The 13,819-nt window shown below is 46.9% G+C and overlaps 1 protein-coding gene across 3 annotated transcripts in view; it reads left to right on the forward strand.

The window, feature by feature from the left end:
- PRICKLE2 (prickle planar cell polarity protein 2) overlaps positions 1–13,819 on the forward strand; it is a 103,121-nt gene that overhangs the window by 67,280 nt on the left and 22,022 nt on the right. For all 3 annotated transcript variants that reach the window (XM_086845912.1, XM_086845913.1, XM_023935199.2), the window contains one exon: positions 3,440–3,623. In XM_086845912.1, the coding sequence (XP_086702038.1) occupies positions 3,440–3,623 (184 nt within the window). The remainder of the gene's footprint in view (positions 1–3,439; positions 3,624–13,819) is intronic.

The raw sequence follows: 13,819 nt of genomic DNA on the forward strand, positions 1-13,819 counted from the left end.
CCAGTGCTGGTGATACCTCTGAGTCACCAGGGCAGGTTCTTCCCGGAGCCAAGCTTGCAGACCTGGGATGAGAGCAAGATGGAAAGGCTCATGAATGAAGATGGGATTTCCAGAGAGTGATTGGTGTTAATTTATTCTTGCTAAAAAATCCCCACTTGTCTACGCTCTTCTCAAGTTGTGCAAGGCTGCACAGGCAGCAGAGGTTTTTGCTGAGGCTTTGGTGGTGGTGAGGCTTGAGAGCCACACTGATGGGTTTCCCTTGGAGGAGGTGCCACCCCAGTGGGCAGCAGCTCCTTGTCCAGGGTAAGGTGTGGGACACACCGATGTGCTGAGCATCTCTGCAGGCTGTGCTGTGACAAATGAGCTGCTGCTGGCAGGAGCAGCCAGGCAGGCTGCCAGCCATGGCCCTGCTCCTCTCCAACACCCACCAGCTCTCCGCTGTGGCACCCACATTGTCGCTGTGGTCACCGCAGGCACCGCCAGCGCTGACACGTGCGTTGTCTCGCCTTGTGCTGCTCCGCTCTGAGCGCGGCAGGGGAAAACGTTTCTTTTTCAATTTCATCTCACATTTGAAATGTACATTCTGATATTAAATTTTTGCTATGGGGAATTATTTTTAATTATAGTGCGCTGGAAGATGATAAAATAAAGTTGAGTAAGTGAGACCTATGTGAAGAAGTCATGGAAACCTGATCATAGACGTGGAAAGGCACTCCTAGGACACTGGGTATTGTTCCCATGAAACAACATATCCTAATGTAAAGAAAATTGTAATTAAAGCTGTTAATCATCTGCTTTTAATGAGGGGGAAAAAGCTGAATATCTCAGAGGCAAGATCTTGAATTTTGTATAGTTTGCCATGGGAGGTGGCAGAAACCCCATGCCTGGAGATGGTCAAGTTTTAATGGTGGAAAGTTGTTCTGGCTTGGGGACATCACTACTGAGTAGATAGGCTACCTGTTTTCATCCTTTGCTTGTCTGATCAGGGAAGCCACTCACTGGCAGAACTCGCTTCCTTGGGATGGGGCAGGAGAGAGGATGGGGTAAACCAGCTTCCTGACCTGGTCCTCAAGCTCCTGGCTGCACATGGTGTGAGTTGGGGGAGGGTGGGAGTGATCTCTGGGCTCTAACTGATCTTCTATCTCACTATTCACTCTTTGACGCTGTTATTACAAGTCTTGATTTTTCTAATTTATTAAAAGCCAAGGCATCTGATGCTCTCCTGCCATCTTCCATCTCCTGAAGGGGATGTATCTGGAGTGGGAAGGAGGAAGAAGCCTGTGGGCTGGCTTTTTCCCTGTCGTAATGCTCATGCTCCCAGTGGACTGTTGGGTTTGTCCCCCTTTGAAACATGATCAATACCCCAAAAGTCAAAATTTGGTTAAGTCCAGAACTCCCTTAGAACAATTAACTCTAGTGCCAAATCTGGGGCTCTATGAATTATTCTTAAAATCTTGCTTCCTATTAAGCTGCTTTTAATCGCATCATGAAATGAGATGGAAACAGCAATGATACCAGTGACTTTGCTGAGGCAGAGTACCCCTTCCACACCCTTCCACGGTAGCTGATTAATTAAAATATTCACATGAAATGGTACCTTGATTATTTTTTAAGGAAACAGCCAGAGGTGATGCCGAGACTCCCCGACTGGACGCAAACCAGACACTGGAGTGTGTGGGGGTTGCTGTGTGGTTTAGATCTGATGAAAGGCAGGAAATGGGAAAATCTGGCAAATCTCCCTGGCTTGACTTAACGGAGCCTCTTGACTTTTGCTAGAGTGCGTTTTTTGTGCTGTAATGGCCAAATGGAAATTTAGACTTGAAGCTGGATCCGAGCACTGCTATGCTTAGCTGGCTTGTGCACAGCAGTGAAAGAGAAGGAAAGGTGTTTAAAAATTCCAGCCTCCAGGTTTAACTATTGCTTCCCTCTGAATTTCTTTGCTTTACTGCAGAGCAGAGAAACCTGCAATGGCAACTGTAAATTTTCATTTGATTTTGTCTGGTACCTTATTATTTCTGAGATGTCTCCCTTCTGCTACCCAAGTGAAACCTTATCTCATTCCTCAGAAGTCAGTGGTGCTTCATTAGTGCAAATTAATTCAGAAACCTGTGTGGTTGCTCTAAAATAGATACTGTTGACCCAGCCTGTGGAAAAGCATTGAGTTTTCAGAAATAGAAGCCAATTTATCAGCATTCCCTTTAACCTCTTTTTCTTTGTCAGGGGCTGTTTTCAGCCAGGTTTGTCCTTCGCTGTTACTGTAGTGAAGGGGTGTGATGATTAGAGAGATGAAACACCTGTCCTGTGAGGAAAGACTGAGACAATTGGGATTGTTCAGCCTGGAGAAGAGAAGGCTCTGTGGTGACCTTATCAGCCTTTCAGTACCCAAAGGAGCCTGCAGGATTGCTGGAGAAGGACTTTTTACAAGGGCGTATAGGATAGGACAAGGGGGAATGGATTTAAACTGGAACAGAGTAAGTTTAGGATATTAGGAAGGCATTCTTTACTGTAAGAGGGGAAGCTTGGATTAGACTGCCTGGAGAACTTGCAGATGTCCCATCCCTTGAAGTATTCAAGGCCAGGCTGGATGGAGCTCTGAGCAACCTGGTCTAGTAAAAAGCGTCCGTGCCCATGGATGTTGGAACTCAATGGCATTTAAGGTTCCTTTCAACCCAAACCATTTTACTAGTCTGCATTGTCCTTCCAGATAAAAGTTCAGGTTCAAGCCCATGAAGAAAATGTCACAGGCCACAAGCTGCAAGAACAGCCCCTTTAAAGAAGTGTTAAGATCAACAGATATTTACAGCGAATTAAGCTAATGGCTGTTGAATTGCAACCTGTGGGCTGCTCTCTCAGTTCTTGTGCTTTCCTCCCCGTGCTGCTGAGGCTCAGTTGTGGCATGTACCACCGAGCCAGGTGGTTAAGATTCCATTGCAGTGTGACTGTGGGTTCTGTAGCCTCCCTTAATTTAATTTAGCTTTATGTGTTCAGACTATAATCAATTTTTATGCTACTTAAATAACTAAATTTATGCTATCAGCATGCTAAAGAGACTTGTCATTCACAGCTTCCCAGTCAATCCACCATTTCCCATTTTAGCAAAGTGCTCAATTGTCCTAAATTCAGTAATGACTGCAATTCTGACTGGCAAGTCACACCCCACCAGGCATGGCCTGTGCCTGTGCTGGCCTCTGGAAATACTCTTTGTGCTGCAGAAAAGGGACAAGCAATTGCATATCCCCAAACATTGGGCAGTCTGACTCAGATGGATTGCCAAGTGTTACAGCAAATATGGACTTTTATTTCCTCCTCATAAGAGAGACAAATCCTGTGTTAGAAAGGGTTGAGTTCAGTCTCTGTGGGCCAGCGACTGGCAGGAATCAGTTTCTCATTGAAAGCACTGCTCACCGGCACATCTCTTTTCTCTCTCCTCACCTTACAGGAAGATCTGCCTTCACTGTAAGTGCTCCCAGGAAGAGCACATTGTAACAGTTATGCCTCTGGAGATGGAGAAGACAGTCACGAAGCTCATGTTTGACTTCCAGAGGAATTCAACTTCTGACGACGACTCAGGCTGTGCTTTGGAGGAGTATGCCTGGGTCCCCCCCGGCCTGAAGCCTGAGCAGGTAATGATGACACCACCCAGCTAGCAGAAAATAATTTGTTTTGCATGTTCTCTGGAAATACTTTACCCGATTTTTCTTCTAGAGGTGTGAGCACTTGCTGTGTGTGGTTGTTTCTGGGTGCACTAGAGAGACTTGCAGGGATGGGTCTGGTCTGAATGAAACAAAATGGAACAAAACAGACCCGTGATCCTTGCAGGACCTGTGGTTCTCTGCATCTGTGGATGTAATTGGTAATTGAGAGGGGGGGAAACAAAAACCTCCAGGATGGGATTTCTTGTGGTTGTACAAGGGAAAAGACATATCTAATGTTTCACTGGGAATAAAGTGATGGGACTCCAGTCCCAGGGGCTCAGTGCTTGTGTTCTGCCCTCCTGGACTGCTCCTCTCTGTGGTAAGTCCATGGCAGACAGTCAAAGCTGGTAGATAACTCTGAAAAATGGGCCAAAAGCTTTGTGGTTTGGGTTTTCCAAGCATGATGTTTATGCCTTACTGGAAGGAATAGCTTAAATAAAGCTCAAGTCTCTTGGTGCAGGATTGAGTGGGATGGATTAGACCTCAGTGTGCTGTGTGGAGCATGCATTGATTCTGCTCCTTCCAGTTTACATGTTTCCTTTGATTTTTCTGCTGGTCTTAAGTATGTACAGCTCAGAACTTCATTTGCAGTGGAGATGGCAAAATGAGCTTAGCCTTGATAATTGCAGCATGATGTGATATGGCAATAATTTTAAACTGTTTAAGGAGGCTGGAAGGGGGTGGAAAGCTTTCATTCTTACTGCCTTCGTTGCTGTCCTTAAATACTGTGTTTTCCTGTACTTTTATTCAGACAGGCTTAGGAATTTCCTGAAATATTTTGGCACCACTTGTAGGCTGTAAATATTATCTGTCTGATTAGAGAAAATCCAGTTGTTTGGTGGCTTGTTTCTTTTTTTTTTTCCCTTGTCTTTATAAGCCTCGCTCACTTGAAACTCCACAGCACCGTGTGTTTCATTTGGTGCCATTCAACCGTGCAAATCAGGCAGCAACCTCGTGTTCTGCCACCTTCCTTATGTCAAGGCTCTCTTTTTGCCTCACAGGAGTTACAAGACATGGTGTATGGAGAAATGCAGATGGTTCTGAAGTAGCTCTGCTGGTCCTTCATGCTGTGACAGCACGAACTGGTTTGGTTTGGGGGGTCCTGTTGGAGGACCATACCCAAGCTGGTGCCACCTGCTGTCATTGCTGGTTTCTGACCAGGCATGTCTGCAGCTTCTGGAGCACAAGCTGGCCCATTTCCTGCAGCTTTGGGTGGAAAGACAGGCACCTGACCAGGTAGAGATGGTCTCTAATGACTCCATCATGGTGTGGGCAGTGATTGAAACTCACTTTCAGCATGGTGATGACATATTCCAGGAGACCTATGTGCTTCTTTGATCCCTTCTGTGCTCTTTAAGTGTGACATCAGGAGTTTGGGATGCTTAGGAGGAAATAGAAGTCCATTAGCTCTACCAGTAGCTACTGACATCTCATGCATTACTCAGGTTAATGTATTTTTAGGTACTTCCAGCATTTATTTCTTGCACAGATCATGGTGCTCCTCAGTCCAAACGCTCGTTGTCTCAGTACGCTCCTCAGTCTGCATCACTGGGCCTTTCAGCAAATTTGCCACTTCAGACCTGTTTCTAATCACCATGGAGATGAAGATGCCATAAGCAGAGCCAGAGACAGGCTCTGAAATCCATCCAGCAGAGCTCATCTGCCAGCCCTTTCATGACTTTTCACGAGTTAAATGAGCCAGTAGGATGACAAAAGCGAGGTGTTACTTCCCTGGGCTGTGCAAGACCCACACTGCAGGCCTGGGGTTTGTCCCTGGGTGAAGAGCAGCACCCTGAATTTCATGGAATCATAGAATGACTCCTGTGGCTGGGGATGTCCCTTAGTGCATTTACATCCCATGGGGGTAGGAGATGCCTCTGCAGCAATTCACTGGGGATGTGTAAGTCTGCAGACAGATGTGTGGCCTTTTGGTCAGTGAGTCAGGGACGTGCATGTGATGTGGAGCCTCTGCAAGGCTGGTGCCTGCCATGGAGCAACTGGTGGGCTCTGCTCTGGCTGAGGGTACTGCTGTTAGACTGGGCTGAAAATACAGATTGAACAGGCAGAGAATTTTTCTCTGCCTCCTGCTGTTTCGCTGTTGTATTTTTTTGGACGTGACACAGATTAAATGAAACAACTTTTTCCGCAATATTCTACTTTATTAAAATCTCTGTGCAGTATATGAACTGGGGAGGTAAGTGTTCCCCTGAAAGACTAATGCAATTTTCTTATTTTACTTGGACGACAGCCTTCCTACCTCGCTATTCTTGGGAGACAGCGCTCACGTCTCACTCAGCACAGCAATTTACAGGATTTCAGTGGGGAGGAGCTGGCCTGCAAACATCACATCGTTTTTGGCAGTGTCCACAGGTCATTTCAGTATTTGAAGAGTCCCTTCAATCCAAAGCTTAAATTACTGTCATTTAGAGGGGAATTGACTCAAAGCTATAAGGTCTAACTGTATTCCTGGACACTGACTCATGCATCAGCTGGTCTGTGGTACCTGTCACTAGTGAAAATCATGTTGGTTACTCAGTGCCCAGTACTGAAGACAAAAAAATCATTGGTCCTGTGTTCACAGATACTGATCCAAACATAAGGATGTAATGAGGAGTGGAGCTGGAAGTTATCCCTTATATTATGGCTCATCAGTGTGTAAGACTAAAAAGGGCTTTACTCAAAAGCCATAAACACAATATATTTCTAAATACATTTTTAACACAGGGATTAGGATAGTAATTTAAAAATTGATTGTGTAAGGTATGATAATTTTTTTTCTGTTAAATTAACTACATAGATGTAGTATGACATGTCTGCTCAAAAAAGAGGGGTATAAACTGGAAGAACACTGGAAATGTTATTTCATTGAGGAGCCTACAAGAGCTTAGTTTGTCCAGCCTAGCAAATTTTTCATTAGAATTGTTCCTCCCCCTGTTCATTAGAGGGGGAAAAGTTATCCAAGCTCCAGCTTTAGCCCAAGAACATAGACCTAAACTGTCTCCAAATGCATTCAGGCAGGAAACTGGAAGAGGTTTGGAACCATCACAGGTGGAAGGTTCAGCAAGAACCTGCCAGCCAGGAGAGTGACAGGTGAAAACCCAGGACTGAGCTCCATAAATCACAATGTGATAAGGAAATACGATTTCTTGTAGTAGCAATCAGCTACACAGGATGGCCAGGAGGCTTCTGTGGGGTCTAACCCCACTTGGATTGGACTTCAATGATAAGTTGTCTTATTGCAGAAGAGGGACTTCTCTTCTGGAAGACAGTGATGCAGATGGGACTGGCCAAGATGGCTATACAGAAGCAGGGGACATGGCCTTTATGAAATGCTCTTTTTTTCTGCCTGCAGTTCAATGGTTGGGCAAAGAAATAAGTGTCAAAGTCTTCAAATGGGCAAACACCTTTAGAAGTGTCTCCTCAGCAAAGCAAAATCTCAGACTGAGCCTGGCTGCAGAGACACAGGAATACATCTTTGGGAGCCGGTTTGTCTGCTGGGGCTGGCAGTCTGACAGCTGATCCTCCTCGTGCTGACATAAGTTCGAGGGCAGATGCTTGAAAATAAGTCCTTCTGTGATGTCTTTTTCACATTTTTAGGCAAGGCATGTGTAAATACATGTGAACTGTGCAGCCTTGAATTCCTTGGGCCTGTGGTTTGGAGAAATCCAAAGGGGTTATAACATGCCACTTTGAATTTATGAATACAAGGGATTTTTTAGGATTTCTATCTTTATTGTGTCTCAGTATTAGGAGCAGCTGGTTAAGGGCAGGAATTTCCAATTAAACAAAAGATGAGGCTCTACTTCAGCCTTGATTTGGCTTTTTGTATGGCTCTGGCATGCCAGCATCTGAGAACCTTGCATGTACCGTAAGAACTTAATTCCCTCTTGTTGTCAACACAGTTGCTCTGGTTGAGTCCCTTAAAAAGTTATGAAAATCTCATCTGAGCTAAAATTAGCAGCATGAAGGTTCAGGGGACCATTTTTCTCTAAGGCAGCCATTGGAACTTGGACCTCAAGAGCTTTGCAGTGGTGTGAAACTTGCAGCTGTCACAGGGAGTTTATTCAGGAGCTAATGTGCGCGTTAATCCTTCTTCTGGATATTTTGCAAGACCTGTTGCAAGGGCTTGAGTTATAAAACCTCCAAGTTTCATCAGTTGCTGTTCAGGTCGCAAAGTGAGGAAAGGAGAATGGAGATGAACCTACACTGAACATACATTTACACCTTACATAAAGATTTTCACCATTCTTGTGAAGCAGAAAGTACATTATCTGGGCCAGACATCTCTGGGGGACATGTGTCTCACTTGTGCCTGTGTGTCACGGTCATTGTACCATCTTGTTCTTTCTTGAACCTTCAGCAAACTGTTTCACTCCTCAAGAGACTCAAGTCTTGCATGCAGCAAGGAAGGAGTAAAACAGACCAAAGCGACCCTGTGCTCCAAATCTGTGTAGTAGTGGAGAGCAGACAAGCTAATTTACAGCCTGGAAGAGGAAGGACAAAAGGCCTATGAAGAGTTCTTCCTTCCTGGTAGATCCTGGTCCTGAGAGCAGAGCAGGGTGAATGGAAAGCTGAGGGCCCTGAGGAGAAGCTGTAACTCGTGTACCCTGCTCCCAGGAGCTGCAGCTGCCTCTCATTTTGCCTTCTTACACATGTGCACGCTGGAGTATTTTACCCAAAAGCTGCCTTTCAACACATTTTGCAAAGCTCTCCAGTTTCACTTTGAGGTAGGGTAAGTCCATCACCTCCCCAGTGAACTCTCTCAGTATCTAAATAGCCCGGCAGTTAGCGGCTCTTATTTCAAGGCTGGAGCTGTCTAAATCCAGCCTCCAGGCATCGGACTGTGCCGAATGCTTCCCAGCTGCTGGATGGAGCAGCAGTCCTGCACACAGAATGCTTTTTCTGCCTGTGATGCCGGCGCTGGGTGACTTGGGGGTGGGTGGGGTAGGAGGAGGACTCTGGAAAGAGTGGATGGAGAAGTGTGAGCACATCCCATGGTGCAAAAGAGCTTGTGGCAAAACCATGTGTCTGGACTTTTGCTCCATTTCTGTATCCTTTGGTGTTGCCCTGATCGTGGTGAGCCAGTGGAAGCTGTCAAAATTACTTAATCTTTGAATAATCTTATTATCACGGAAGGGATCAGCTACTTTCAGTGGGTCACAGAAACCAAACCACTCGCCTGACATGGTTTGCTTGCTTCTGAAATTTGAAGAAGATATGTGGAGCTCAGCAGAGGTGAAAGGGAGTGGAAAAGGAAACTGAAAAACCCTGGAATACCCAATAGAAACTTCTCCTGGAGCTTTATTCCAGCGTGCAATTACAGCTTTTCTGCATTGCAGTGTTATGCAAGTGTGCTACCCCATGCATTAGAAGTCCAAGAACATGTCAGGTGGGATACCCAGGGAAATGATCAGGGATGATCAATGCAACAGATGATCATTATCATTCTGGGTGCTCCTGAGCCCTGCATGGACCTTGCAGCATAGACCACTCTCTATGCTGTTGAAAGCACTGATCTGGCTCTTTTTAATCCAAATTCATGCTTAAAAAAAGAAAAATCATGTCACAGGCTTTCACAAGTCTAAAACGTGTGGACATAGGGCTTTCATTCAAATGTTCCTCTTTGATGCCAGCAGGAAGCAGGGCTTCCGTGGGATCCCTGACAGACCCAGGGCTGCTGCAAAGGCTTGGCAGGGATGGATGTCGCTCTCGACTGGGGAGCAGCAGCGCTCAGACGCCTCAGCTGCCGTTAGCCATGGGAGAGGAGCGTGCGGAAAGCCGCAGAGCGTGCCAGAACAAATAGCACTTAGAAAAATGATTTTTCCTTTGTTCCCTGCCTTTGTCCCTCTGACTTGGGAGCCGGTTTCCAAGAGCAAGCCCAGCGTTGCGGGATGCCGGACTGCCCGGCGCCGGGATTGCATCTGTGTCCCAGCGCTGTGCAGCGGCACGTGGGCGCTCACGGATCGGGGGGTCCTGCTCCCAGCTGGGCTTTGGGCTCTCAGGGGGCACTCTGGATCCCTCCAGGGTGCGTGCCTGCCTGCATCCCCGTGCTTGACAGAGCCAGGCAGCAGTTCCCACTCTTCATTTCAGAGCATCTGGCCCTGCCGTAAGGATTGTTTTGCTTCAAAAAAATAAATCAGTGCTTTGTGTCCTAATGGCCTTGGAAAAGGAGGATGTGCCAGACTCGGGCCAAAGCACACTGAACTCGTTTTCCAGGCTCACACGTGCTGTCATCTGTGGAGCTTGTGTGTGAGTCAACGTGTACAAGCACTTGCAAGGTTTCACAGACATATTGGGAAAGTTATTTGCATGTGGTTTGTTTGAGATTTTTTCTCCGTTGCTTTTCCAAGGGAGGCCAGCAGGAATGAGAGACGTACAAAAGCATCAGGTTTGTTTCTCTGTCAATTTTAAGTGCTCAGTGTAAAGGATCATTAAAGCCTGACGTGTGCTGTTCAGAAGCCAGCACTGGGGAGGAGCAGGCAAGCCACAGGAGCAGCCCTGCTCGCCCAGACCAGCTCAGGCTTGTCAGAGCCACTGTCTGCCTTCTTCCCTCAGCAGCCAAATCCCATGGGAGTTTGCAGAAGCAGTGAGCCAGGAGAAGGGGCCACAATTGAGCACACACACATCAATGTGCCACCAGCTCCCTGTGCTGCCATGGGACATCCCTGGCTATCATGGAATGGGCTGCCAAGAGGGCTGTGGTACCCTGTCCCCAGGGAAAATGATGCTGTCCTGGGTGTGGGGGGGTACTTTGGAGAATGCTGGCGTTTTGAACAGACTCCAGTGTGTGTGATGATTTACTGCACTGTGCCTGAGTGGTGGCTGACTCACCAAGGTCCCCTTTTTGGGGACATCCATGTTCAGGCACCCTAACTGCACACAGGCCAGCACGTCCTACCCTCACAGGGCTCTTTGCAGAAGCCTTGCAGCTGGTTTTGCAGTTGGTTTGGTTTCATGAGAGCCAGGCAGGATTGCCCAGCTGGCTGTGCTGGAGCTGTGAGGGCTGAGCAAGTCGGCACCCGTGCCAGGACACCGTGTGCTCCTTTGTAGTCCATCCCAGCCATACAGTCATCCCAAACAGCCCGGTTTGGTGGGTGCTTTAGGAAGGGGTGTTGTGCTCAGGGCGAGTACAACCAAATGCTGCTTCCCAACAGCAATTTGTGGCGTAAGAAATATGATATTTCCCCTCCACCTCCTTTAATTCATCGATCAAAGAGATCCTTCATCAATAGCTTGAATTTACAGGATGTTTGCAGACTTTTCCTTCTAGGAGGTTTAAGGCTTTGCTCGCAGATATGCTCATGTGGGTTTTGTCTTTGGTCACCCTGGGACTGCCAGGACAAGCTGCAGTCCTCCCTTTATTTAGCAGGGCCAGGGTAGGTTTGTAAACTGTCAAAGTTAAACTGGAAACATACCCCAAACCTAAGAAGACCACAGAACACAAAGGCATTTGTAAACTAATGTAATTACTTTCCTCAGTGCCTTTGAATAAAGTTGGCTCCAGTTTAAAGGCTTTTTCCTACCCTGTTTTTACATTATGTTTTTTCCTTTCTCCTGGTTTATTTCTTTTTTAATTTCTACCTCCCTCTCTTCACCTCCTCCCTTTTAGCATCAAATAGCTGTTAATTTCCAAAACGTATATCAGTTTTTGTTAGCAAAACTTGGTGTTTGGATATTTTCCTTTCAAAGGTGAGAATAACACCTTGGGAACCTGCTGTTTCAGGTTCTGGTAGCAGGAGCCTGTCCGAGTGGGACCTCCCTGGAGCAGGATGGAGCTTGCCCAGCCCTCCAGTATCCCATGGCACCTAGCACCCACAGCTGTCCCTTGTCCTGTGCCCATGGCACCCCATCCCCATGGCATCTGCGACCTTGTGATGTTTTCTCAAACCCTATTTTAACTCAGCATGATGTTTTCCAGTCTCCTTTGGGATTTCTCTTGTCCAGATGTGAGCAGAAGTCAGAGGGATGTGGGACAAGGGGGGAAACTGAGGATGAAACCTAGTCAAGCCCCACAAGGGGCTCCTGTGTGTTAATGATGCTTGTTGGGATAATCAGGGGCAGAGCAGATCTGTTGTGAGGGGAAATACAAGGATGCAGAGCTGCTGTGTTGTACAGCAGAAGCATTTAATAATAAAACAGTTACAGATACTGCACTGTTTAAAGAAGAAATGTTATCTCTCCAGGGTCATTGCCCACACTGTTATCCTTATCTGGGTGCAACCCCTTTTGCAGAGCCTGTAAGGGCAGTGAGGAGCCATCAGCAGCAGGCACGTGGGGGGTCTGGCCCTGGCGCTGCAGAACTCACCAGCTACAAGGCTTGTGCGTGCTGCAACACAGAGCTGGATGGAGGAGGAGTTACTTCAGCATAAAATAAAACAGTGACCTTTTGTACAAAAGCAAAGTGCAGACTGAGCAGTTTTAGTCTTCCAGTGAGTTAACACTTCCTACAGCCTTTTTCCCTGAAAAACCAGATTGATCTAAGAATCCCCTTTTCCTTCTTTATTTCTGATCATCACCCAGGCTGTGCCAGCCCAGCTGCTCTCACACCAGGTCAGAAATGCTGTCAGCAGCCAGCTGGGCACAGAGGCAGGGACACTGGCAGCCTGTGACCCTGTCCCTCCCAGTCTTGGGTCTCCCATCCAAGGAGCTGGGTTCAAGCTGTGGGAATGGGTGATGGATTAGAGACCATTATATGCACAAGCTTGGCCTCATGTCAGCCTGGGCAAGGGGTGTCCTTCTGCTCTTTATCTGCACTCTGTATGGTTCTCTTGGGACAGAAGTGATGTCCCAGGTGAAAGGATATGTGGTTCAAGTTTTTCCCTAGAAGGGGGTGATGGCTGGAGAAAGCCTTTGGCAAGCATAAGCATATTCTCCCCATGAGATGTTCCCCAGGCACTGGACAAGGATTGGCAGCTGCCTCTGCTCCATCCTCTCCATGAGCACTCCTGTAGAAGGTCCCCTTGGCTGATGCAGATCCAAAGCAAACCCTTTCAGGTTATTTCAGGCAACAGAACACAGGTTGCAGCCTGTTGTATTTATTTTGTTTTGCTTCTCAAACCAAATTGCCCATCCCTGCCAAGCTATGTTGCTGGTGTGATGGGAACCAGTTCCTGCAGTCCTGCTGAGACTAAATGGAAAACTTCCCAGCGGAAGCAGGAGCAGAGCTGGGCACGTACGTCCTGCTGGATTGTGCTCTGGGAAGGCAGCACCCAGGCAGCTGAAGGAAGAGCTCCCATCCTTGATTTTGGCCCAGGGTGAGCGTCTTGGGGCTTGTTGCTTTAGTAATTTGGCGGCTCTTCAAAAAAAAAGTAATTTATGGTCTCCACCAACTTCAAGAACTGGGTGGGCAAAAAGACTTCGTTGCAAGAAATCAAAACACAAGCTAACCAATGTGAGCACAGGGCAGAGCGAGCAGCCTCTCTGCACGTGGGGAATTTGGCAGGAGAAGCCAGCAGGAGTGTATGCCGGCTGTGTGGAACCCTGGCAGCCCAGGAAAGGCTCTGGTGTGGCAGCTGGGGCATTGCTGGGAGATTTTCAACTGGAAACTGCTACAGACTTTCTGCATCAACTTATGGAGCTCATTTAACATCGTGATGATGCTATTAGTCCTTTGCAATGTGTGTTTTTGCTACCTTATATAGCATGTCATAAGAATTTTAGTGTTTTCAATGTGCTTTGATGTCCCTGGATGAAGGATGCTCTATAAATGCAAAGTAAGTATTCTAATGTTTGTAGTTTGTTTTCTTTTTAACATAGCAAAATACTTTGCAGACATTCTTTCCTTGACAGTTTCCATAGCTGGTGGGTCTTTTTCTGCTGTGCCTTAGCAAACCAAATTTAGGGTTTTGCAGTGGCATGCTCAGCATGTTCCTGGGCTTTGCAACATGAGCAGTTCTCTTGTCATCAGCACTGCGGACCTGCATGTGGAAATCTGCTAAAATCTCTCTTTCTGGAAAACCTGATGGTGGGGAAAGGTGGATGGTGACATCGGTTTGGGAAGAACCATAAATTGAGAAAACCTCTGGAGCAGCTCTTGCTCACTGGTAGTTCTGAATGAGAGCAGAGAGCGAGATGAATGCAGAGCAATTATGCCTGAATAAAGCTAGGTTTGAATAGTTATTCTG

Source organism: Cyanistes caeruleus, chromosome 11, assembly GCF_971803275.1.
Source record: "Cyanistes caeruleus chromosome 11, bCyaCae1.hap1.1, whole genome shotgun sequence".
NCBI classification, from domain to species: Eukaryota; Metazoa; Chordata; class Aves; order Passeriformes; family Paridae; genus Cyanistes; species Cyanistes caeruleus.